This window comes from Balaenoptera musculus, chromosome 2 (assembly GCF_009873245.2).
Source record: "Balaenoptera musculus isolate JJ_BM4_2016_0621 chromosome 2, mBalMus1.pri.v3, whole genome shotgun sequence".
Classification (NCBI taxonomy): domain Eukaryota; kingdom Metazoa; phylum Chordata; class Mammalia; order Artiodactyla; family Balaenopteridae; genus Balaenoptera; species Balaenoptera musculus.
In genome coordinates, this window is record NC_045786.1 from 54433354 (window position 1) to 54459290 (window position 25937).

General features: G+C 33.4%; 1 protein-coding gene across 4 annotated transcripts in view; it reads left to right on the forward strand.

The window, feature by feature from the left end:
* The window catches only part of UBE3A (ubiquitin protein ligase E3A), a 91692-nt gene that overhangs the window by 56497 nt on the left and 9258 nt on the right, over positions 1 to 25937 (forward strand). For 3 of the 4 annotated variants that reach the window (XM_036842715.1, XM_036842718.1, XM_036842716.1), the window contains 7 exons: positions 2037 to 2341; positions 8325 to 9571; positions 17955 to 18099; positions 21191 to 21396; positions 22021 to 22185; positions 23270 to 23425; positions 23521 to 23594. In XM_036842715.1, the coding sequence (XP_036698610.1) occupies positions 2037 to 2341; positions 8325 to 9571; positions 17955 to 18099; positions 21191 to 21396; positions 22021 to 22185; positions 23270 to 23425; positions 23521 to 23594 (2298 nt within the window). The remainder of the gene's footprint in view (positions 1 to 2036; positions 2342 to 8324; positions 9572 to 17954; positions 18100 to 21190; positions 21397 to 22020; positions 22186 to 23269; positions 23426 to 23520; positions 23595 to 25937) is intronic. The other variant, XM_036842719.1, reaches the window with a different exon arrangement.

Here is a 25937-nt window from a genome sequence, read left to right on the forward strand (position 1 = left end):
CACGTATATGAAGTTTTGAAACCACTAACATTTTCCCCTTTCATATTCATTAATTTTAATATATAAGTAACATGTTATAGAAAAAATAAATTGCAAACAAAATGATAGAATAATTTAAAAAACTCATTCAATCACATTATTCAGGGAAATGACTGTTGACACTTTGAAATAAAAATGGCTTCATATGACAGTACTTTGTAACAGACTTTTACAATTAAAAGATCAATTAGTGATCTATGCCAAATTCATATCTTGATAATTTTTGTTTATTCCATTGTGTGAATGGTTATCAGTTCATTTTAGTAATCTATTTTTGGGCATGTCAATTTTTTTCCAGGTTTTGTAGAAACAAAATTGTCCTATTATTTTCACCCAAAATGGGATCTTTGATTCATATGGTTCATCCTCTGATTCATTTTTAAGACTTTTGATAAAAGTTCATAATTTTCTTCCAGAAAGGAAATACATACTTGTTTACATTCTCACTAGGGAAAGCTATTGCATTTTGGAAGAAGAATAGCAGTGTATGGTATAAACCTTATAAATTCTATATTTCTTTTTCTTCACATGTTGTCACTTAGTATTTTGCACAGTGATACATCTGAAATAGTATGTTTTAATTTTCAGGAGTGGAATTGTTTATAGCTACATATAATAAAATATCTAAGTGCGTTTTGTGGGTTTTTCTTTTTTCTCTGTTCGCATGCATTGAGTGGTAAATTTGCATGGAACATATGAAAAACAGAGCACCAGAATGAATTGAATGTGTTTGAGTTATTACTGTTTGTCACTTACCTTGATAGTTTAGAGACAGAGTCCTACTTTTGAGACAAAATTTGACTTATTAGTGTGTCCCTTATTTGTCTTCTTGTTAGTTGTTCAGTTTCTCATGATTAACAAGATGTATCTCATGATTAACAAGATGTATCTCACGATTAACAAGATGTAAACTCTAATGCCATTTGCCATTTAGTCCTACATGTTTGTGAGATCATTGTAGGAACACTTTGAGAATTAAATTAGGTAAATTATTTTTTAAATTGTTTTGATTATTTGTAGTTTTTATTCCTGTATGTCTATTTGGAAACAAAAGGAATAGCTATGAATTATGTTTTTTTGGATCCAGTAGACTACTCAAGTTATGGTGATCTCATATCATCAATAGTAGAAGTATAGATCTTAAGAGTTGGAATAAGCCATAGAGATAGAAATGTAGTCCAGCTTCTTGCTTGATGAAATAACCCCTTCTTCAGTATCCTTCCTAGGTCTGCTAGAACAGCCATAATGGAACATTAATTCACATACTTTATGTTCACAAAGTAAGAAGAATATAAGATTTTGCTCTAAAAGGAATTTAAAATATTCCATGTTCCTATGACATGATATTAATGAGGAAGTTTAATGATACCTTTTGGGTTCAAAATTGTATGTTTTGAGCCACTTTCTTATAATATAACATAAGGTTTGGATATTTTATTTATAAATTTCTTTTTAAATCTCCCATATAGTAGATAATGGGGGGGGGTGTCCTTCTTTGTTCCACATAGAAGTTCTGTGTTAACTATAAGCCAAATATTTACAGACTGTTGAAACAAGATGGTGATTATATAAAGGAAAGCTGTATTGATACTTTAAATAGACTCTCATTTTCTTAATGTTAATTTTTAAAGTGATAAAATACTAAAACTCTTAGTCATAAAACTTGTGATTTTCAGCTGTGGTGCTAAACAATTGAAGCACATCAAACAAGCGCCCCTCCACTGCGCCCCAAACCAAAGGAAAGCATATTCTATTAAAACAATGATTTTTGACAAGCATTGGTATTCTTTATCATATGTCTTAGGAAATAAGTATCAAAGATTTCACCAGTTAAAAGTTTTGTGTAAATAGTGTATCTCCATTTTCTATACCTCATCTTAATATGCAGGTTTATTACTTCAGTGCTTGACTAACTTCTGCCTTGCTGATGATCTGTTGAGCTTTGTACCTGAGAGCTCTACTAATCACTGTGCTTATTGTTTGAATGTTTGGTACAGGAAGCGAGCAGCTGCAAAACATCTAATAGAACGCTACTACCACCAGTTAACTGAGGGCTGTGGAAATGAGGCCTGCACGAATGAGTTTTGTGCTTCCTGTCCAACTTTTCGTCGTATGGATAACAATGCAGCAGCTATTAAAGCCCTTGAGCTTTATAAGATTAATGCAAAACTCTGTGATCCTCATCCTTCCAAGAAAGGAGCAAGCTCAGCTTACCTTGAAAACTCTAAAGGTGCCCCTAACAACTGCTCTGACGTGAAAATGAACAAGAAGGATGGACAAGGAGCAAGAGATGATTTTAAAGGTAAGATGTTCTATTTTTAATTGAGAATTTTGGACTGAAAACCACATTGGAGATTTTCAAAATGTGTGAGGTGTTGCTGTTTGCTTTTTTTGTCTCATTTTGTGACCTTAGGACATGATAGTATAGTGGAATCGATTTTTTATTGTGATAGAGGACAGAACTAATAACTGAGTTAATGATTTCACTCTATTTTACTGTTCCGATGATCTCTAATTAGAAGCAGATTATATTCCCAAAAGTTCCTTTGCTAATGGATTGATTAGAAATTTTAAATATTTTCCACTAGGAAAAATGTATTAAGTAGTAGCTAATAACCTAAACTAGGCCACAAAGTCATTTAGATGTTAGAATAGCTGGACTAAATATCTGGCATGCATTTTGGAACCCGAGCACTATACAGTGGAAGTAGCAGAAAGAGGAATCAGTGATCTTTTTCTGTTTCTGAAGGCAAGGCAAAATGTTGTTAATAGTTACCTGAGAAATAATCAATTTTTCTTCCTAATGTATTCTTCCTGTATCCTGCTCACCTTCTCCCAGGCATTTGGCACACTCATACTGCCAAGAATCATTACTAACAATGGTAGTCTTACCCAAGCCTTATTTTTCTTTCTAAATGATCCTGTATTCCAAAACTTTTAAAACTTTTTTTCTTTTTAATAAACTTCAAGCTTTCTTTCTCCCAGTGAAGGCAAATCGGTATTAGAAACAAGTTAATCAGATTTTTGAATGACTGACAGTCCTGCCAGAGGTAATTGTATTTTAACAGAGGAAGCTTTTTGTTTAGAATATATAGAAGTTAGATACTACCTCTGAAGTTTTCAGTAACGTCATTTGAATCAAGTTTAAATTAATTAGTGAAATGGAATTGTGTTAATAGCTTCTACTCTGTTTCCATAATAAAGCTGTTTTCATAACTTTATTGCAGCTTTATTGCATGAATATTTCTATTCCATGAATTAGCTCACACACTAGATAAATAAGTGAACGTTGTCAATATGTTAATGTGGAAGTTGCATTATACATATTTCCCCAGCAAGTGTGCACCATAAGAACAACTGTTACTGTGAATGTAGGATGTGCTGCCACAGTTGAAGGCAGCAAGCCATTTGGGGATTATAGTACAGGATGGATGTACCCATCTTCTTTTTGGCTATGTGGTTCATTTTAGAGGTACTTATTGGGTGATTATCCCCAGTCTTTGTGTACTGTTTAAGCTCAAGTCTATATAATTTAGCAGTTCATTGTACTTTCTTCCAATATACTACACTCTTTCCCCCTGCCCCCTTTTTCCTGCAACACCTGTATTTACTATAGTATATTTTTACTAGGAATTATAAATATAGTAACTGCACTAGTACTTTTATTTCGAGTGTTAATTATATATGTTAGCTGTAGTTACAAAGTTTCAGGTGTTGAATAGTCTGCCCCAAACTCTTTTCGCATAAGAATTTAAGTTTAAAATTTTATAGATTAAGAGTATTTTTCAAATACACATATATCATAAAATATACAGGTATGTCATACAAAAATGTCTCATTTATTGTTTTCTCAGTAGAGTACCTCCTTTTATTGATACTCAAACGTTAATGAATGTTTATATTTCAAAATGCAATGTTTTTTAACTAATTTACATCTATGTCTGAAAAACTCAGTTTAACATTTTAAACAAAACACCATGTGAATAAAGTATTAGTACATTTTATGTAGAATTAGTAGAATGTCAGAATCACTTGAAGATGTTCTGAAGAGCATGTCATGCCAACAGAGGGTGCGTGGGTCTAGAACGCTGCTTATCTGTAAGATAAGCCATATTTACTGCATGCAAGGCAACTCTTTGTTAACAACTTTATTATTTGATGATTAGGAAACAGAATGTCCTATGTCCTAACTGGATAGTTATTTATAATAGATAGTTACTATGTTCTGGTTATATTTTAAGAAATTAGGTGTTTTTTGTTTTTGTTTTTTTTGGGGGGGGCCTGGTCTCATAAGAACATATTATAATTTTTTCCAATTAAAATATTGCGAAATAAGCTCCCAGTTAGCAGTTTCACACTCTTCAGGAAGAGGTTACTGAAGTTTAGCAGAAGATGCCTAAATATCCTGAATAGAACAAACCTTAAGGATTCGTTCTTAAAGAGTTATGACCCATAAAAGAAGGTGTTGACAGTCTGGTAGCAAGGACCAAAGATTAGATTCGTGGTGTGATAAAATTTGGTATTTTTGTGGTTCGGTTTTTGGAAGCTGCTCATTCACTAACCATTTGCATTTTGTATTGTCTTTTACTATGAAGCAAATATAAAAGCAGAGGTAGGAATCATATTAAGAAATTTTATATGTGTTCATTACAAGTATAAGGGTCCATTTGACACAATGAAGATAGGATTATCTACATGACTCTAAAATTATCCTCTGCTTAAGTATTTGATGACAAGGCTGTCACTCTTTTGATTAAAGGGATTAAGACTTTTGTCAGTAATATTGTTTTACCAATACATCTTCTTAGAGTTAACAGACAAAATATATCATTTGTTCTCTTTCCTGTAAAATAACATATCTGAATAGTTAATTCAAAATGACAAAAGCTCTTTATTTGGGGTGCTCCATTTTTATTTCTTCCTCAGTTCGATAATTTTTACTGGCCTGTATGAAAAGTGGTCTCAAAATATTAGTAAACACGTTTTTTTTTTTAAATTTGAAGGACAGTTTTATAATTTATGGAGACCTGTATAGTCTTTGCTTGGGTAATTTGAAAATGATATTAGTTGGCTTATTTTGTACATCTGCTAATAAGAATAAATGATTTTTTTTTCTACTCAAAGTATGAGTTAGTCATATTTGTCTCATTTATCAGGAAAACAAATACTCAGAAGTCCACCAGTAGGCTTCCACTTAGGTCACTGGCAGACCTGTGTCACATACTGTCCCCCAGTGCAAGTGAGGATTGGAATACTAGTGTTTAGTTTTCAGTTTCTATCACAATGGCATGTTGGGGTAAAGGTGGTGAATAGATTTGGAGTTAGCCAGCCTAAAGTGTCTGCCCAGATATATTAGAGAGCTGGAGGAAAGAGAGCAGTTTCAGAGGATCACATTTCAGATACAGAACAATTATAGCACTTGCTTTGGAGTTAGAAGTAATCACAAGAGAAAATTTAAGTTGATACAGCCATGTAAACTAAACTGCTATTAATCAGGACACAAAAGTTTTGGGGTATTTCCCAGCATTACTCAACTTTCTGTTAGTTGAGAATGAGATCTTGTGGTTGGTCATTAGACATTTCATATACTTTTAGTAATCGGTTTGTCTTACCTGTCAAACATTTGAGTACTTTGAGTAATGCCAGACATGTTTTATAGTCATTAGGGATCACACACACACACACACACACACACACACCCAGCCACCCCCTTTCAGGGTTTTTGAATTATCTCTGCCCAGAGCATTCATTCTTTTCTTTGCTATTAGAATTGATTTGTAAAGTGAAATTTGGTTATCTTCTGTTTAAAGGCTGTTTTCACTTCTTTTATTAATGTAGTCATTTGACTACAGGATTGAAATATTTTTACTTCTGTATTTTCATTTAAAATACAATCGTTTATGCTGTTTATTGTATGCAATAAATTGGTGACTGTTAAAACATTTTATTTTATATCTAGTAATCTAATATTCATGCAAGTCATAACAAAAAATAGTGTTATTGGGGTATATTTCTCAGCTTTGGTAGGTGAAATTTTGTAATTATGTAGGCTTATCTCAGAAAATAAGTGAGAGAATGTAGGGTGGGTTTGGTTCTTTTTGAGTTTTTTTGATAACATCATGAGGGTGAGTGCATTATATCTAAGCTAATTTTAATTTTAAAATTGTTAGTTTTTTTCTTCTTCTTCTTTTTTTTTTTTAGCTGAAACTCATGGTAAGTGCCCGGGAGTTTTATGATATGAGGTGTTAAATCAACACATTGCCTGTTGTGTGATGTTCCCAAGCATTGGGATTTACTACTCTTTGAGTTTGAATGTTTTACATTGTTTTTCACTCCAATCATTGTACTCGGTAACTTCTTTGAAAAAAGTCAAACATTATGAAAGCTCATATTAAACTGCACAAAATAAATCAACATTTGAGTAAGATGAGAACTTGGAGTTTTAGAAAACAGCATGTTAAAATTCATTTTTGTGTGTGTGCTTGTATTTTCTTCTCGAGTAAGAAAAGTGAAAGAGAAGGAACACATGGAGTTTTTCTTTCTTTTTCTAATGTATTTCATGCAGTGGCACTCACCTTAAGCACTCATGCATTCTGTAACCTCCAAACTTACTCTGTTCCTCTTAAGGGAGTATATGTATAGATTTAAATATTGTTGTTAAAGAGAATGGGAGGTATAGGTTTATCTCGTTTTGTCTGAAAGTGAATAATAACAAATGTAAAAAGTCTAATGGCAAAAGCTGACAGTGGAGGCCTAAGCCATTATATTTAAAGACAGATATGAGAAGGAAGTAAAATGAATTCCAGCAAACTGCAACAAACTCTTTCACCGCTGCAACTGCCCGTGGCTCCAGAGATTTTTATCTCAAAAAGTCCTTGAAGTATTCTCTTCTTCTTTGTTTCTTCTGTGATTTCATTAGAATTTTAATTTGTTAACATTTTGGTAACTCTGAAAATGTGTAATAAGTTGATATTCAGTCTGGCCTTTCAGGGCCTCCTGTGTCATTTTTGCCTTTTATGATGTTATTTCTTTATGGGGAAGAATGGATATAATAGAAAATCATAATAAAACTCCCATGGATTTAAATACTACAAGCTGCAAAAACAGTGGTAATATATCAGCTTAGGGGGAGATGGTCATTACTTGTATTTTAAAGACTCTGAAGGCAAGATGGGGAAAATGAAAGGCTTCTCTACTTGTAAGGATCAGCTAGAATACAATATTAAGTAGACCCCAGAAAGAATACTAGCTTATTACAAACAGTGGAAATTTGTTTCTAGCTCATCTAACAGCCATAATATTTTAGATTGGCAGAGAGTTCTGGTTCATGCAGTCATTCAGAGTTGCAGCTGTAATGGCACTATCTTTAACACGATTTTCAGAACCATCCTGGAAGCATCATCCCATTAGCCAGAAGGAGAAAAGCATTAGCCTGAAAGTAGCACTTATCTCAAAAAGCTGGGAAAGCTGGAGAATGTGTCCAACTCTGTGCCCAGGAAGGAGAGGAAACAGATTTTGGTGACTACGTAGTAGTCTGTTTCACTTGTCTGCTCATAAGTTGTCTTCTTCCCATCCTATTGTTTTCACTGCTTTGTAACTATTTCCTGTCACTGTGTAAGATTTATTCCAACCTGGCTGCAGATGGCAGTGTCTGTCAACTTCAGAGCTTATGGAAAATGATACATTAATCCTTCTCGGTCACCCACAGAATGGCCACCCTGAAAAAAAAACTTAAGACTCAGAAAGGAAGACTCAGAAAGGAACTAGTCTGGTTTTAGGACAAGGGCTATTTCCAAAAGAGGACTCTGAAGAAATCTTTCTTAAAACCTTGCCTTCCTAGTCTTTTGAAAGCAGAGTAGTGAAATAAGAAAGAAACCTCTCAGAAAAATAGTGGTGTTTCTGCTCTAAAATAAAGCGAAGTTGTAAGCGGTATATTGTGATGAGTCAGCACATCATATCTTGGTTCATATTTACAGTTAAAACTGCCCGTTAATATATACCATCATTGTGAAAAGAGCTTGAGCTCAGTAAAAGCTATATATAAGAATATATATAGAATATAAAAGAATGAGTAAAGTTGTTAGTAGTACATTGAAAAAAATAAGTAAGCATATTTTGTTGGTTGAACCTAAGTATTAAGATACTTTTTAAAAGAGTTGTAAATCATAAATGGTATTTATTGCAACATGTTTGGTGATTTTATTTTTCACTAGAACTTATTTAAAGAAAGCAAACATACATATATATTATGAAAATAAATGTTCTCTTTTTTCCTAATTTTCTAGATGTGACTTACCTAACAGAAGAGACGGTATATGAAATTCTAGAATTATGTAGAGAGAGGGAGGATTATTCCCCTTTAATTCGTGTTATTGGAAGAGTTTTTTCTAGTGCTGAGGCATTGGTGCAAAGCTTTCGGAAAGTCAAACAACACACCAAGGAAGAACTGAAATCTCTTCAAGGAAAGGATGAAGACAAAGATGAAGATGAAAAGGAAAAAGCTGCATGTTCTGCTGCAGCTATGGAAGAAGATTCAGAAGCATCTTCCTCAAGGATAAGTGATAGCTCACAAGGAGATAACAACTTACAAAAATTAGGTCCTGATGATGTGTCTGTGGATATTGAGGCCATTAGAAGGGTCTACACCAGATTGCTCTCTAATGAAAAAATAGAAACTGCCTTTCTCAATGCACTTGTGTATTTGTCACCTAATGTGGAATGTGACTTGACATATCACAATGTATACTCCAGAGATCCTAATTATCTGAATTTATTCATTATTGTCATGGAGAATAGAAATCTCCACAGTCCTGAATATCTGGAAATGGCTTTGCCACTGTTTTGCAAAGCAATGAGTAAGCTACCCCTTGCAGCCCAAGGAAAACTGGTCAGACTGTGGTCTAAATACAGTGCAGACCAGATTCGGAGAATGATGGAAACGTTTCAGCAACTTATTACATACAAAGTCATAAGCACTGACTTTAACAATCGAAATCTAGTGAACGATGATGATGCTATTGTTGCTGCTTCCAAGTGCTTGAAAATGGTTTACTATGCAAATGTAGTGGGAGGGGAAGTGGACACAAATCATAATGAAGAAGATGATGAAGAGCCTATTCCTGAGTCCAGTGAATTGACACTTCAGGAGCTATTGGGAGAAGAAAGAAGGAACAAGAAAGGTCCTCGAGTGGACCCACTAGAAACTGAACTTGCTGTTAAAACTCTGGATTGTCGAAAACCACTTATCCCTTTTGAAGAGTTTATTAATGAACCACTGAATGATGTTCTAGAAATGGATAAAGATTATACTTTTTTCAAAGTAGAAACAGAGAACAAATTCTCTTTTATGACATGTCCCTTTATATTGAATGCTGTCACAAAGAATTTGGGATTGTATTATGACAATAGAATTCGCATGTACAGTGAACGAAGAATCACTGTTCTCTACAGCTTAGTTCAAGGACAGCAGTTGAATCCATATTTGAGACTCAAAGTCAGACGTGACCATATCATAGATGATGCACTCGTCCGGGTAAGTTGGGCTACTGTTTAAAAATTAGTACTAGATTGAATACCTAATGATGGGGAGACTGTGATACAGTTCAGTGAATTCATTTTATAAGTGACTCTTTGGGGGGAAAATGTATGTATATGATTATATAGTATAGGAACACATGGACTTTTTTATTGTAAATGGAAGTACTATATTTTTGTTGCTCCTGTCCAAGTTCATAAATGTTCCACAAAATATTGATTGTCTTGTGTCATGATCACTCTCTCTTTGAAAAAGAATAAATTTTCTAAATCTTGACAACTAACCCCAAAGTTTTGTCATTCAGAAGAGAAGTGGATGTTGCAGAGCACAGAAACAAGGGGGTTGTGGAGATACCCAATAATAAGTGAATGTCAAGTCTTAATGGGGCGAAATGGTAGAATAAAACCACACCGTGAAATAATAAGTGGTGTCTAAAAATGCCATACTGTGAAGTTGAGTATTGCATTATTGTGAGGTTAATGAAGTGACCCGGGCAGGTGGTGCATGCTGCTGGTAGGAGTTCCTTCAGGGTCACTCAGAAGGTCCCTGTTTGGCACTGCCTGATGGTGGTAGTTTCTTCCTACTTACATATACATATGGACTACACTGGGCCTTGGAGTTGGTTGGAACTTCTGGGAAAACAGCAACTATTCCAGGAACCTTGTAATTAATGGTGCCTGTATTATCAACACAATCCAGGGAGACTGAACTGGGAGAATACTGAGAACACAGGTACCCACCTTCTAGCTCCCTGTTTCTCCAGATGGGTTGCTTTTTGTTCACTCCTTCTTCCCTCCACAGAAAATAAGAATTTTAGTGCCCCCATTTAAGAATGTAAGCCTGGCCAGAAGACAGAAACCAATTGCCAATCACATTGTACCAACATTTACATTTGTTATAGGGTTCTTTATCACAGGATTTTATTGTATTTATAATATTAGATGTACCTGGCATTGCTAGTTCTTTTTCATCAACTTCAGGTAAAATTTAATGGCAACTAAAATTAAGATATAGTCAGTCTTCTATACTAATAAAGGAAAAGAACCCATGACACAGATAGCTAGAAAGTAATGAAATTTATTTCAAAATATATTTTAGTTTTAGAATGGATTTGTCTAAATCTGAGAATTTATAAAACTAAACCAGTGGAAAAAGTTGTTTGACATCTTAGAAATTTAAAAGTTGCAGAGGTTCTGTGCTGCTTTTCTTTGTTACCGTTTTTTTTTTTTTTTAAATACCAAATAGGTTTCTAATGTTGAAAAAAGATTCTTCATTATTTAAGCAACTCAGGCAATTTTTCACCAGAGACAGAAAGGGGCAGTAGTTGCTTGGAGTAATTATCATTGCTTGCTTGCTTTCTGGTGCCCTTTTAATTTTACTTTAGTAGTTTTGAGCTACATGAATAACTACTGACTTAACATACTTAATAACTGATCATCACACAGCCAGCAACTTATTTTCCATAGTTTAGCAGAATGATAGGGTATTGTATAAGGGTGTGATGATATTTTATGGAAAGCATGTTGAGGGCTATCTTATGAATTTCCGTTGTTAGAGCAGAACTGCAAATCCCCAAACTACACATTTTATCTTTGTCTTCTTGGGTTAGGATCTTTTCATCTGTTTCCAGCAAAAGCTGTACCTGGCCTTTAAAAACAATGAAATTACTCTCTGTAACATTCAATCCAGAGTTTTAAAAAATTGTCTACCTTACTTAGCTGCCTTCTCAGAAATCTACTGAGCCTTACTGTCTTCCCCCACAGCATCCCATTTTCCCCCCCTAGTAAAGCAAGACTAAGAACCTACAAAAGTTTAGGTGCTTATTGTATACTTCCTTTATTCTGTTTTAAAAATTATCCTCTAGAATTTTGAGGAAACAACCATTTTAGTTTATAAGGATGTCCTTTGAGCAAGTGTTAGGGTAAAGTTAACTGTGAGCTTTTAAATTATGCTAACAAATTGTTTTTTTAGTGAGTTCAGCTTAATTATGTCAAAGCTAAATATTATCGATTGACCTATTATAAATTAGGATTCACTAGATAATATCTGTACTTGAATATTACCACTTCAGAAACCCTTTGTGTGAGGCAGTTTGCTAAGCAATAGAGATGTAAAGATGAATCATGACCACTGAGGAGCTTCTTAGGGGTACACATTAAGCAGATTTTACTGCTAACTTTCTTCCTCCCTTCGCGTCCCTACCTCCCTTCCTCCCCCCTCCCTCCCTCCCTCCCATTCTTTCCTTCTTTAATAACACAGTGTGAAAAGGTTAAAAATAAAAAGCATCAAAATAGGTCTTGGAAGTCAAATTGATAATCTGCCAATTTTTTGGGAAACATTCATAGCAGATGATGATCATGATAAAGTTATAGTGTTTTAATAACAAAAAGTAGTTTAAGGTGATCCTCTCAGGTACACTCTCAGAAGTACTGATGGATTTTCAACATCTTATTCCCCAGTAAGATCTACTTTGCCTTTTTTAAGCCTCATCTTTTTATATCACAGTTTGACAAACGAAATAAACCTATTGACCACTTTCTTATGACCTGCTAATTTTGAACTACAGAGTAGGGTCAGGAAGAGAAGAGGAAATGAGAAACTTCGTGGTGTGCTCAATATTAATAATTAAATAATCAAGGTTATATAGGGCCTTAGACTTTAAGAGCTAAAAGGAGCCTTGGAGCTCATCTACTCGTTGGTTTATAAATGAGGCCTGGAAGATAGTGACTATTTCCTGGAAAATATGGCACTCTTGAGTATTTCTATTGGGTCTTATTTTTCAGTTATTAATTGTAAGACTGACTAGCTTGGAGGGAGTGGTAGTAAATTAATGATTATAGATTTTTTTTATTTAAAGAAAAATACATTCCTTGCTTTCATGTACCATATAATTCAAACCAGAGTAGCAAATTGTTTCCTAACTGGAGTTTTTAGAGGAACTGTTTTTGATGACAATAAGAGTATTAGTGTTTACAATATTTTATCAAACCTAAGATATCTTCACTGGTTGTAGGACACACTATTATTTTATTACAGCTAAAAAGAACAAATGCTGCCAATTTAGTTTTGAGATGCTGTCAATTTTATGTTATATCCTGATTTCAGAGATGTTAAAATATGAAAACAGAAAAGCAAATTTTAAAAATCAATGAAATATATGTTATCTTTCCACAAATAGATATCAGAATCGTTTAAAAACTACCCCTACACCTTTAAATTACTGGAATATTTCTCCCTACGACTTATTTTTACTGCTTTTTGTTGTTCCGTAGGAAATAGTACAGTGATAAACGGGCTCAGAACTCAGCTTTCATTTGAATGAGAACGATCCTAATGCGATGAGGTTTTTACAGTATTTTGCTAATAACATTTATCTATTTGTATGTTCTTTTAAATTATCTTTTAGATAATTTTTCATTTTTTTCTTAGACAAAGCATCTTCAAGGGAAGAAGATGTAAAAAAAATTTTTTTAATTACCTTTTATGTTAGGAAATTGAGTTGAGGGTATGAGTATTTTGGAAGACAGTATTGCTGTCTGTGAGGTGCCCCAAACTGCCTTCGCATCTGAATGAGAGATTTGTTTAAAAAAAAAAAAAATCCTAAATTCTACCCACTAGAGATTCAGATTAGGAGCTCTCATGTATAGCCTAGGAATATATATTTCTGTTAGTAACCCCAGGTATTCTGATAAAGCCAGACTGGAAACCAGTATTTGGGAGATGGCTGTTGGTACAGTTTATATATACATATTTATTGAGGCCATTTTTATATACAATTACATGTTTAGGAACTGGCAGGCTTTAAGAGAGTGATGAGGATTGTAGGCATAGGGGTAAGGGGTGATGGTGGTATGAGACTTGGTTCAGATTAGTCAGGGAGTCCTAGAATTTTGAGTAGAGATCTAAAGACCAAAAGAAATGGCTAAGATGTAGAATTGGATAGGAAAGTGCAAAAATAAGAACTAGAACATATTAAAGGTGATAGGTACAAATGCAAGCCCTACTGCCAAGAGGTTATGCTCAGTCTCTTCTAAAAATCACTCACTCATTTATTTCTGGGCCCTGCTATACTAATACTGTCTAACCCAGTCCCCAGCATTTTCCTTGATAGACACCCTTAGTTATTACTGAAACAAAACTTGATTCTTTTACTTGTCAATTGACCTACAGTGCTTTAGGAGTAAGATTATTCTGTGCTCCTTTAGGTATGTTTAATTGTGTCTTCTACATTCACTATATTGTGCTTAATGCAATGGCCATTGCAGTTTCTTAAGATTTATTCTAATTGAATTGAAGAACTTCATACCTGATTTATGTCCTTTAAGTAGAGCAAGAGAGTGAAGTAGATCTACATAGATTCATCGTAAAATAATTTAAAACAATGAAACTTGTCAAACTCCTTAGTTGTTACATGTGAGGAAAATGAAACTCAGATTCTGACCTACAGAAATTAATAACAGAATTGGAAGTAGAACTCAGGGTTCCTGGTCTCACAGGCAGATGTGATTATATGATTTGGCTGTTACCCAGACATCTAAACTTTATATTTAAGATAAACAACTTTTCCTCATCTCTTTATAGAGAAATGAAAAAACTAAATATATCCAGGTAATCTAAAAATCTCATTCTAGTCAATAGTTTTAATGTACTCACTAGCAAAGTGTTTAAACGTAGATTCTAGTAAGTTGACTGAAGTAGTTTAAGCCAGCCATTCTTACGGATCCTAAGCATTCTTAAGTATTAGAGAGGTCTATTTTATCTGAATACTACTACTTCTACTTAAATATCCATACCATTAAGGAATTTTTTTTTCGACTATGAATCAGGATACATTTGACATAATCTGTCTTTTGCCAGTCTCCATATTAAATTAATACAAAGTGTACCCTACTTTAAGAAAACCTATATGTAAAAATCCAGGTCTATGTACTAATAAATGAGTTTAATTAAAGGATGCATGCAAATTCTCCTTTTAAAGACTGTTCATTGACATATTCTTCCAATTTCCAAATATTCTCCTGCCTTCAAGATAGCTTTTGATTAAAAAAATTCAATTTTAAATGGTATGTGTCTATTACATAAAGTGATATACCTTTACTATTTAATTCTTAAGTCTTCTCTAATTGAACAGTGAATTAGAAGTGCTTGTTTTTAAGAAAAAATAAATGCAGTCCGTTAATAATGGCCTTTGTCAAAATAATTATTGCTAAATTTTATGTGTTTGTTACCGCAAAAGTAAGTTTTGTAAAAGATAGGCTACTGATGTCATAAATTATACCATAATTTATAGAACCACGTAGTATATCTGAGAATGATAATCTAAAATTAATAATGGGAAATTTTCACCCACGGAATTCAGTTGCAGTCTATTTTTCAAATCATTCTTTCTACAAATATTTACATTTGAATATGTCCTTATTCTAAAAATAATATATATTTATTGTAAAAAAAAAAGATTGAAACATACAGAAGAGCATAACAATGAAAATCACTCAATATTTTAAAAAAGATTGTTGCTAGTCATTGAGGAGAGGCAGTAAAGCATAGTAAAGAGCTTGCTGCCTGGACTAGAATTTCTGTTCTACCATTAACTGACTGACTTGAGCAAGTTTATGAATCTCATTACTTCAGGGTATGCATCTGTAAAATAGGGTTAATAATATTACCGACCTGATAAGATTCTTATGAAAATTAAATGAGTTGATACGTGTAAAGTGTCCTGGCATATTAAGTGCTATATATTGTTTTGTTGTTAATACCGGAATGTTTTTGTTCCGTTATAGCTGAGTCGTTAAATTTTCAGCCAAGCCTGAAAAAAATTTGAGAGCCAATAAAATAAAAGTAATAATAAGAGCTAGTATTTATAAAGAATTGTTGTGCAGGGAATTCATCTGTGCTTCACATACATTAACTTATTGATATATTTTTATGCTCATTTTACAGATGAAACTAAAACAGATAAAGTGACTTGTTTATAATTATCATAATAATAGAACATATTGCATTAAATTCTTTTGGCATTCAAGGCGTGGAGTGGAGTGAAGATTGGTGGGAATGGACAGACATGTAACATTTTATTAAGAGTGAAGATAAATTTGCTTCACTTGTGATATGAAGTGTCTTATGTGGAGCTAAGACTAGAACACAGGGCCTCTGAATCCTTTAGAAACTACACCAAATCCTTTAAAAAGTATCAGTCACATTGACACAGAGTCAGCTCTCAGTTATGAATGTTAGTGAGGAAGAGATACAGGACACATAAATAAGAGAAAATTATTTTTTCCACCTTGGAATAGCTGTACCTGATAGAAGCCGGTTTGTCTTTGTATTGTAAGGGTGTACATAAACATTGATGTACATTTCTATAACACCTAGGCAGGTGGAAGCTGGGAGAAGGAATTAGCAATGCGTTTCATGGCAATACGGGATATTGGCCTGATGGGTAAACCACATTTGAGCTAAGATGATAATTCTGACTTAGTCCTTGGAATTCTTTATAGCCAGTGACTTGAAACAGGTTTCCAACTGGAACTATTTTTTTTCCCCTAAGTTATTTCCAAAATTTGAGACTAGGCTATAAAATCAAATTGAGAATTTTTTGTTCAAAGAGCAGAGGTGTTTTAAAAGTTAACAATATGATGTGTTATCTTAACAATATCACCCACTCTAGAACTCTTTCTCATACATTCTTTCTTATTAAGCCTTCACAACTTTGCAGTGTGAAGAATACCATCCTATTTTTTTTCCCCCTTTGCAGATGAGGAAACAGGTTCAACTGAGTTCCTTGCTAAAGTTTAAAGGTTAAAAATTATGTTAAGTGACAGTTGGGACTAATACAGAGTATTTGACTCAATCTTTCCACAGCGACACTGTCTCAAAAATAAATTATCTTAATACAACTTGGCATAAAAATGATTTTGCAAATGGTAGATACCACTGTTGTACGGGATAGACATTCCTTAAAGCTAAAGATTCTAAATTCACAGAATCATAGAATCCAAAAGTCAAAGATATCCAGGAGATCATTTTGGCCTTTGTTCAAATGTTTTTGATTGCAACCCCTAGTAAGAGATATTTTAAATAGCATTCCAGTACTCGTGTGCATATCTGCCTGTACATATAATTGAAGCAAAAGTTTCACAGAACAGTAGGTGCCAGTACTATGTGGAATGCATTCTGATTTTTTCCCTTATTTGGTTTGCATTAAATGGATTGGACTACCCGCTAATGAATTGCAGTTGGCAGCTTTAAGAACATTGATCTAGGGCAACTGACCTGAATCATGAATTTGTGAGATTTTATTTTTTATAGACACACTAGAATGTACAAAATAGTGTGTTACTTAAAGTAATTACTTTAGGACTGACTATAGTACACTTACTCTGATGATGTTTGCATTGCTCAAAACCATTTTAAAGATTCTAGTTGGAATAGTTGCAAAAACCTGAACACCCTTAAATATATTCTGTTTTGGCAGATTTAAAGTCACTTTAGCAAATAAGGTGGATGATCAGTCAGGCATGCTGTTATTAAATTTCCGACACATAAGACAACAAATTGCAGTATAAATATTTCACGTTAGAATACAGTGTTGATTTTATGATTAATCTCAATAACTGAGTGCAATCATTATATTATTCTATAGATACAAAAAGTATTTGGTAAAGATTTACAGTTGAAGAAATGTTGAAACTGGGGTTTGATAACTGTTAGTAAGAAGTTAAGAGTAAGGATATAAGCAAGTATATGTCTCATCTGCTTTCAAAAAAAAGTGGATATAAATTATGTTCTAATCCATTAAAATGGTAATTTGTACCTAAGGTGCTATTAGGAGACCATAAACTGCTTCCCTAAATGTATTTTTCTTAATTGAAATTGTTTTATTTATGGTTTAATAGATATTAAGACTTAATTCTTGAGCTTCTATTCTAGTAAACATAAAGAACTACAAGTGAACAGTTTTGAAGTCAAACTTCTATATGCCGTTGTTTTTCCTGAAATAATTTGAGTAGTTACTTAAGGCATTTTTGTTATCTTGACCTTTTTCCATGTCCTAATCTTACTGCCCAGGTTTGTTATGTACATAATTACAGAAAACCTAATTCTAATTTTCTACTGTATGTTAATTTCATGACAGATCAGTAGTTAGAAAGTAACCCTTTTAGAATTCTATGCCGGTTTTTTTTCTGTCCTATTTTTCCATTATCTATGAGACTGAATCTTTGCCTTCACTGGCTTTTTACCAGTTTGCTTCCTGTTTCCATTTAAAATATATCAAAAACGTTATCTTTTATTTGCTCCCTACCCCTACACCTTATTTTTATTTTCTTTCATCCTAATACTGGCATTCACCTTTTCACTTTATCTTTTCACTCACTAGCTAGAGATGATCGCTATGGAAAATCCTGCAGACTTGAAGAAACAGTTGTATGTGGAATTTGAAGGAGAACAAGGAGTTGATGAGGGAGGTGTTTCCAAAGAATTTTTTCAGCTGGTTGTGGAGGAAATCTTCAATCCAGATATTGGTAAATATTTTAGTGATGTGATCATGGTGTCATATCTTTTTGAATTAAGAATTTATTTACCTAGGTTTATGAATATTTTCAGTTATGAAGAGCAACAGAAGGAGATTTTGGTATGGATTACCTAGAGTCACAGATAATGACTGAATTTGTGGACTTTGGGGATTGATCCTGCATCACTCATTTATTCAAGTTCTTATTTAGATAACTTAGACAAATATTTTATTTTTTATTTTTTGGCCACATTGGGTCTTTGTTGCTGCGCATGGGCTTTCCTCTAGTTGCGGCGAGCGGGGGCTACTCTTTGTTGCGGTGCGCGGGCTTTTCATTACGGTGGCTTCTCTTGTTGCGGAGCATGTGCTCTCGGTGCGTGGGCTTCAGTAGTTGCAACATGCGGGCTCAGTAGTTGTGGCACGCAGGCTCAGTAGTTGTGGCTCACGGGCTGTAGAGTGCAGGCTCAGTAGTTGTGGCACACGGGCTTAGTTGCTCCACGGCATGTGGGATCTTCCCGGACCAGGGATTGAACCCATGTCCCCTGCATTGACAGGTAGATTTTTAACCACTGTGCCGCCAGGGAAGCCCCTGGAAGGTGGATTCTTAACCACTGGACCACCAGGGAAGTCTGACCCATAGCATTTCTGAGACAAGAGTTTCATAAAATAATGGTCTGAAGACTGTTGGGAATGTCTCACAAGTGTATCATGCTCAAAGTTTGGAAACACTGGCTGATATCAAATTAATTTGGTTTATTTGCTACAGGATTTCTTGGGCTTAATATTGTAATGTTTTCCCAAACTTTTTGAACTCCAGAACCCTTCTTCCATCCTGCATCTAATAGTATTTGCTTCCCAGAAGAGTTTTCATTGAACACAGTTTGGGAAAAACTGATCTATAATATATCAGTCTAAAAGTGAAGAATTTGGGTTTCACTGATAGACAATGTAATAGACAAACTTGGCAAAGTAGGACAGGAAAAAGACAACAGCTTCTTAGGTAGTATACTATTGTATAATTCTGATCTGATTCAATTTCTACAGTATAACTACTTGATTACTGGGTTTGCTTACTTTTAAAATTGAATGCATGACAGTTATAGGAAAAGAATTTCTCAAAAGCTACCATCATAATTGTGAAGAATGTGGCAGAGAGTACTACAGATCATTTCCCTTAAGCTTTGAGAATTGAACCGGTAAAGTCTATTGATTCTCAGTATGTACAGTGAATTGACTTTTCTGTAATTGTTCTTAGTCTACTTGCAAATGAAAATAGACATTTTGAGTTCATGACATAAATATAATAGTTAAGACTTTGTATTTTAGCTAATGTTTGTTAATCCGAAAGCTATGCCATTTTGTATGTAATTCATTCAAAGTAAACCTAGACACATAGAACCATGCCCTTTTTGAGATAGAAAATTTATGAGCTTCATAAATTTGGTAAACTTTAGCTGTAGGTTCTGATGTATCTAAAAAAGTTAAACATTAGCTATAAAGTATATTTACATTATATGCAGAAATACTTTTAAGAAAAAACATACATTAAACAGTTCCACTTGATAGTAAAACAAAATGCTGACAATAGAAATATCAAAAAGGAATATTTTAGAAGAGCCACCCTTTATGGAGCTTTTCTTCCAGGAACCTGAAAATAAATGTGCCCCAAATGGTATCTCCTTGAACTTTAAGATTATTATCTTTCACACAGAAAGATGAGAGTAGTGACCTGTGTAATTTACATTCTGATTAATTTGTAATTTATTACCCTTGAGACCAAGGACATACATTTGTGATATTTCATCAAAGTTATTAATTGTAATTATTTTTAACTGTTCTGACCCTGTTAATACCATATTTATAATTAAATGAAGTTTTTAAGCACTTCAGTGGGTATTGTAACTTAGGCCTGTAAAAAAAGTTGGATGTAAACTGTGAAATTCAAGTATGAATTGGATAATTTATAAAATGTTATATCATGAACATTAAATTGCATTAGAAAAATGTCTTAGTTTAACTCATGTTCTTATGATCAAGGGGACCTTTTAAATTTACCTTTATATTTAACTTAAACTGAATGTGAAAATGAAACATTTTCAAAGCTTTTAAAAAACTTATAAATTGATTTATATGCTCTATTGATTTCTAAAGTTTGTTCTATTGGAACTTCCCCCTGTTTTCCAGACCTAATTCTTAAAATATTTTCATTCAGTTTCACAGTAGCAAGTGAAAAACATTTTAGTAAAATGAAATTGTTAATTCAATTAAAATATCATTTAACTTTTATCTTAGATATTTCTTTAAAGGGAAGGAGATAAATCTACCTTGTTAATGGTTATTCAGTTTCCTGTTTTTAAATGAGTGATATCAAAAAGGTTTCCAAGCTTGCGTTTAAAATAGTGAAGACCATGTGAAACTGAAAGAAGACTACAAATACAAATTACTTTTGTTTTACTTATTGGCTCACAGTTAATGTGTGTATTAAATGGGTTTGGTTTTTGGGCATAATCTAAGTTTATCAAGTTTACCTGAGTTTAAGTACTTGGCATCTTTGTTAGAAAGGTGCTGGAAAAACTTCATGGAACCATTGTGCAATTTGGGGAAAACACAGACTTTTCCTTAATGAAATTCAAAATTGTTTTTTAAAACAGTATGTATGGATTGAATATGTTTTTATAAGTGAAACATTTTCAAAGTATGATTAGCCTTTTTTCCTTTTACATTTATTTTTCAACGATTGAGTGGATAAAGTGTGAATGCAGATTAACTTTTCATTTGTGTTAGTAGAAGATTAGAGAACTTGAATTTAATGAACATTTTCCCTAACTTCTTAGAAAATGCCACCAAAATGCCTTATTACTTTATTTCCTTGGCTTCTTAAAAATATGTGCTACCATTTGCCACAATTTATAACATTCATATGTATTTGAACTTTGTTTTCTCAAGTGCTAATGTAAGAGAAAAAATATTTCTATACGTAGTGCACATAAACTTACATGTATAATTATTGTATATTTTTATATTTTATACGTATAAATATTTGTTCATCAGTCTGTAATAAAATGTGAAAGTAATGTATTTTTAAAAATCATTTCTTATAGGTATGTTCACATATGATGAATCTACAAAATTGTTTTGGTTTAATCCATCCTCTTTTGAAACTGAGGGTCAGTTCACTCTGATTGGCATAGTACTGGGTCTGGCTATTTACAATAACTGTATACTGGATGTACATTTTCCCATGGTTGTCTACAGGAAGCTAATGGGGAAAAAAGGAACTTTTCTTGACCTGGGAGACTCTCACCCTGTAAGTCTTTGGTCATTTTTTCTTCTCTCTTTTAGATTTTATTTAAAAGCAAATATAGAGTTTCATTTATATAAAAATTTTAAAGCTTTCATTTGGAATCTTTGTTAATATCTATACCTAGTAAGATAAAGTTGCTTTAATCTGTCTGAAGTACCATAAACACTTAAAAACTCGAAGGGGAACTTTTTTACATATTGCTGTCAGCAAGCTGGCTTTGTAAAGATTGATTCTGTAGGAAAGTGTTTTTAATTTTTTGTTTGTTTGTTTGTTTTTAATGAAATCATGAAATTGCCCAGTTAAATCAGAGCTGCGCTGAATAAGGGGCTGGTGGCTACAGCCGCTCTTTAACCTTGAGACACCTCTAAGGCTCTCATAAGAGCACAGTGTGAGATCCATAGCTAAGTAGCTGGTGTGGGGTTTCTCAGCAGAGAATGGGACATCACCAATGACTGACAGTCTTTCTTTAGTTTCTACATATAAACTCTTGGGGCAAGAATACTATCTATGCTTTAATTCTTATTGTTAAAGGTTTTTTTTTTTTTAATCTTTTCCCAAGAAGAGTGATACAAACTGTTGTATTTTGTAGTTCTGTGGTAGCCTTAATTTTCCATTTCTGATTGTTAGGTTCTATATCAGAGTTTAAAAGACTTATTGGAGTATGAAGGGAATGTGGAAGATGATATGATGATCACTTTCCAGATATCTCAGACGGATCTTTTTGGTAATCCAATGATGTATGATCTAAAGGAAAATGGTGATAAAATTCCAATTACAAATGAAAACAGGAAGGTAATAAATGTTTTTATGTCATCCTTGTCTTTCCTCTTTATTAACAGAATTTTAAATCATATATGCTTGCAGTTTTTAAAGGAGTATCTAATATCATCCATACAGAGACCCAAGAAATCAAGTAACCAAGTTATTATAAATGAAATAACCACAGTTTTCTAAATCTTGGCTGTAAGCTGGTATGAGAGCACATGGTTGGGCACTAAGCCCCTTTTAGAGAAAGAAGGCGTGCGTAGGAGGTAGTGAATGGCTCAGTGTGGCTGTGGTATAAAGCATGAAGTGGGGTGTTTCTCATATTAAGCTGTAGACGGGAGGGAAACAGGGACTTTGTAATTAAGGTCCTTATAACCAAGCAGATGATAATTGCATTTAATGTACTCACACATATATGTGCCTTAAGTATATGTCTGAAAAGTATTAAAGAATACTTTAAAGAAGTCAGTTCTGTGTTTTCTGTTGACTAGAAAAGTATGCATCTGGAAACAGGGGAATAACCCAGAACATAACAAGGAAATTATGATATGTATAAAACCTTTAATAAGTGTGTGTTTATATTAATATAATTTTTGATAAAGTATTATATTCACTAAGTTAGGATACAAAAGTATGTTTTCCATTTATGATTTGGTATAGTAGCTTGTGCATCAGTTAAAACACCAATATTTTTGTTGAACTGGATACAGTAGGCAGCTCCCCAAATATTCTAGAATAGAAAACATGCGACCTCCTTGTTTGCTTATACATATCCAGTACATTGCACTTTATTAAAAATGTTAGCTTTTATAAATTGATGTATAAATGGTTTAAATGTCTCTTTGTTTGCATACCTAATTGAGAGAACTTTAAAATTGTATCAACTTATTTGTGCATGACCTTTTTACAGTTTAATATTGACTATAATAGAGAGCTGTGAAATTGTTAAAGGTATTTTCCTTTGTGTGTGTAAAGTTTGAATTTTAAAAAATATTCTTGAATGTTTTTTCTTTGGGAAAATAAAAACAAAAAAGTTATGCAGCCCTGTAGCTCGTTGTGTTTTGTTGTACTGCATATTATAAGATATTCTTGTGGTTAATATTTTCTGCAGGAATTTGTCAATCTCTATTCTGACTACATTCTCAATAAATCAGTAGAAAAACAGTTCAAGGCTTTTCGGAGAGGTTTTCATATGGTGACTAATGAATCTCCTTTAAAGTACTTATTCAGACCAGAGGAAATCGAATTGCTTATTTGTGGAAGCCGGGTAAGAAAGCAAGGGTTTGCAAAAATATCTTCTATTGATTAATTGTTTGTAATAGTGTGGTATAGATGTTAAGACATGTTTTCTTGAATTTGCAGAATCTAGATTTCCAAGCACTAGAAGAAACTACAGAATATGACGGTGGCTATACCAGGGACTCTGTTGTGATTAGGTAAGGTGCTTAATTCTTAAAAGGAAGATTTAATTCACCAAAGGGGTGTGTGCTTTATGCTTTGGACCTTTGTCTCCAGGTTTTACTTCCCAAATAAGCAAACTCACAAATTCTCAATCTATAAAATTGGAGGTATATTTGTAATATAATCAATCACCAGTTCTTATTGTTAATCTTGTGATTTATTTCCTGACTGATGTGTTTTATGTAAGTGGCATGCTTTTTTCTGCATTGGGGGTATAAAATATCTAATATTCCTAGTAATTCTGGTTAGAATGTGCTTACTGCCGGTTACATGATGAGGAAAATAGAACTATCACTTCCGAGTATTTCTCCTTTCTTTTGAACTCTGTGAAATGTTACTTACCTACCCTATATGAAGCATCTTTTGTGTGAAATGGTACATTCTTTGATTTAATCCTTACAACATGGCAAGATACATACTAGAATTGTTACTGTACATCTGAAGACTCCAAATTCTCACAGAAAGAAGCAGAGATTCCCAGTCTTAACTGCTTCCTAGCAAATGCTATTGTCTTCTTTTCTTTACTACTGTCCAATCCTGAAAGACATAGGCTTCTTCCTCTCCTGCTAAGGTGGGTTTAAGGGGACAAAGATGCCCTTTTGGCAGTCACTGGTGGAGTGAGATGGGAAGGCATTCCTGGAGGTTGTCTCTGAAGGTTATTACTCTAAGACTCAAGTGTGTGAAAACCGTAATGAATATCAATTGTATCTAGAAATAAATATTTTATATTATTTTATGTTCTATTATTTTCTTTAGTTCTGTTATTTTATTCTTCATTCTGGTTTGTGGGAGGTTACTGATATTTCCTCTATTTAGCACACCCTTGGTCATTTCTAGCAGCAGTTGTGAGCTTTTTTACTTTTAGCAACCACGGTTCTGCTATTTACTTGAAGTTCAAAGGTGACCCATAAAAGGGTTGAGATAACATGATGAAAGGATAACCTCACTTGTGAGTATTATCACAGCAGTATCTCTGTTAGTGATATTATTGACCACAGATAGTTATGACTGTGTAGCATCTTAATGTTTCCCTGAGAATAGTTGAAGATATCTTGTGCTCCTCCTTATGGAGAAATTACTTTTTAAGTTAAGGTCTTAATTTTATTTCTATCTTTTATATAACATAATTCCTACTTGATACATATCTTAAGATCATATGTGAATGCTTTAAAAAAATTTTTTTGAAGTATAGTTGATTTGCAGTATTACAATATTGTGTTAGTTTCAGGTGTACAACATCGTGTTTTTTTTTTTGCAGATTATATTTCATTATAGGTTATTATAAGATTGGGTATGATTCCCTGTACTGTACAGTAAATGCTTGTTGCTTATCTATTTTATGTATAGTAGTTTGTATCTGTTAATCCCATACTTCTAATTTGACTCCCCACCCCACCCCCAGCCCCCATCATTATGTAAGGTCTCTCTTTATGTCTTGTAATTTTCTTTGCTCTGAATCTGATACAACCATTCCTGGTTTTGTATTGCTTTGCTTTTTGTTTGCATGATATATCTTTTTATGTCTTTCTACTTTTCAACCTATCTTTGTTGCTGAATTTGAAATGAGTTTCTTAAAAATAGCTGACCCATGTCTGTCAATCTTTGCCTTTAATTGGTATATTTAGGCCATTTGTATTCAAGGTAATTATTGGTATGTTAGGGCTCAAGTCTGCCATTTTATTTGTTTTCTGTTTCTTTATGGTTCCTTGTTGATGCCTTTTTGCCTTCTGTGGGGTACTTAGTTACTTGAACATTTTTAAGGATTTCTTCATGACTTTAGTGTTCTTTTTTTTGTGTGTGTTGCTTAGTATAGTGTTCTTCATGGTTGCTGTTGGTATTACATTATACACATGTGATATTGCTATCAAAATCTCTTCCCGTGAAGTATGGAAAACCCCACTTTTAAATATCGTTGTCTTGAATATTAATGCTGTTATAATTTTTGTAGCAGTCATCACATATGATTTATAAAATTCATGAGGAGGATGGTAGGCTGTTGTATGTACCTGTATTTCTACTATTTCTATTCTTTCTTCTATTTGCCTCAGAGTCCATCTTTTATCACTTCCTTTAGTTAGTCTTCAAAGGCAGATCTGCTAATGACAAATTCTTTTAGTTTTCCTTTGCCTGAGGGTGACTTCCCCTTTATTTCTGAAGAACAGTTTTGTTTGTGCTATTTGGGGTTTCTTAGCTTCTTAAGTCTTGGTTTGTGTCTTTTTCCAAACACGGGATGTTTTCAGCCATGATTTCTTGAAATACTTTTTCAGTACCACTCTGTTTTTCCTTTTTTTTTTTTTTTTTAAGTATTCCTTTATTTG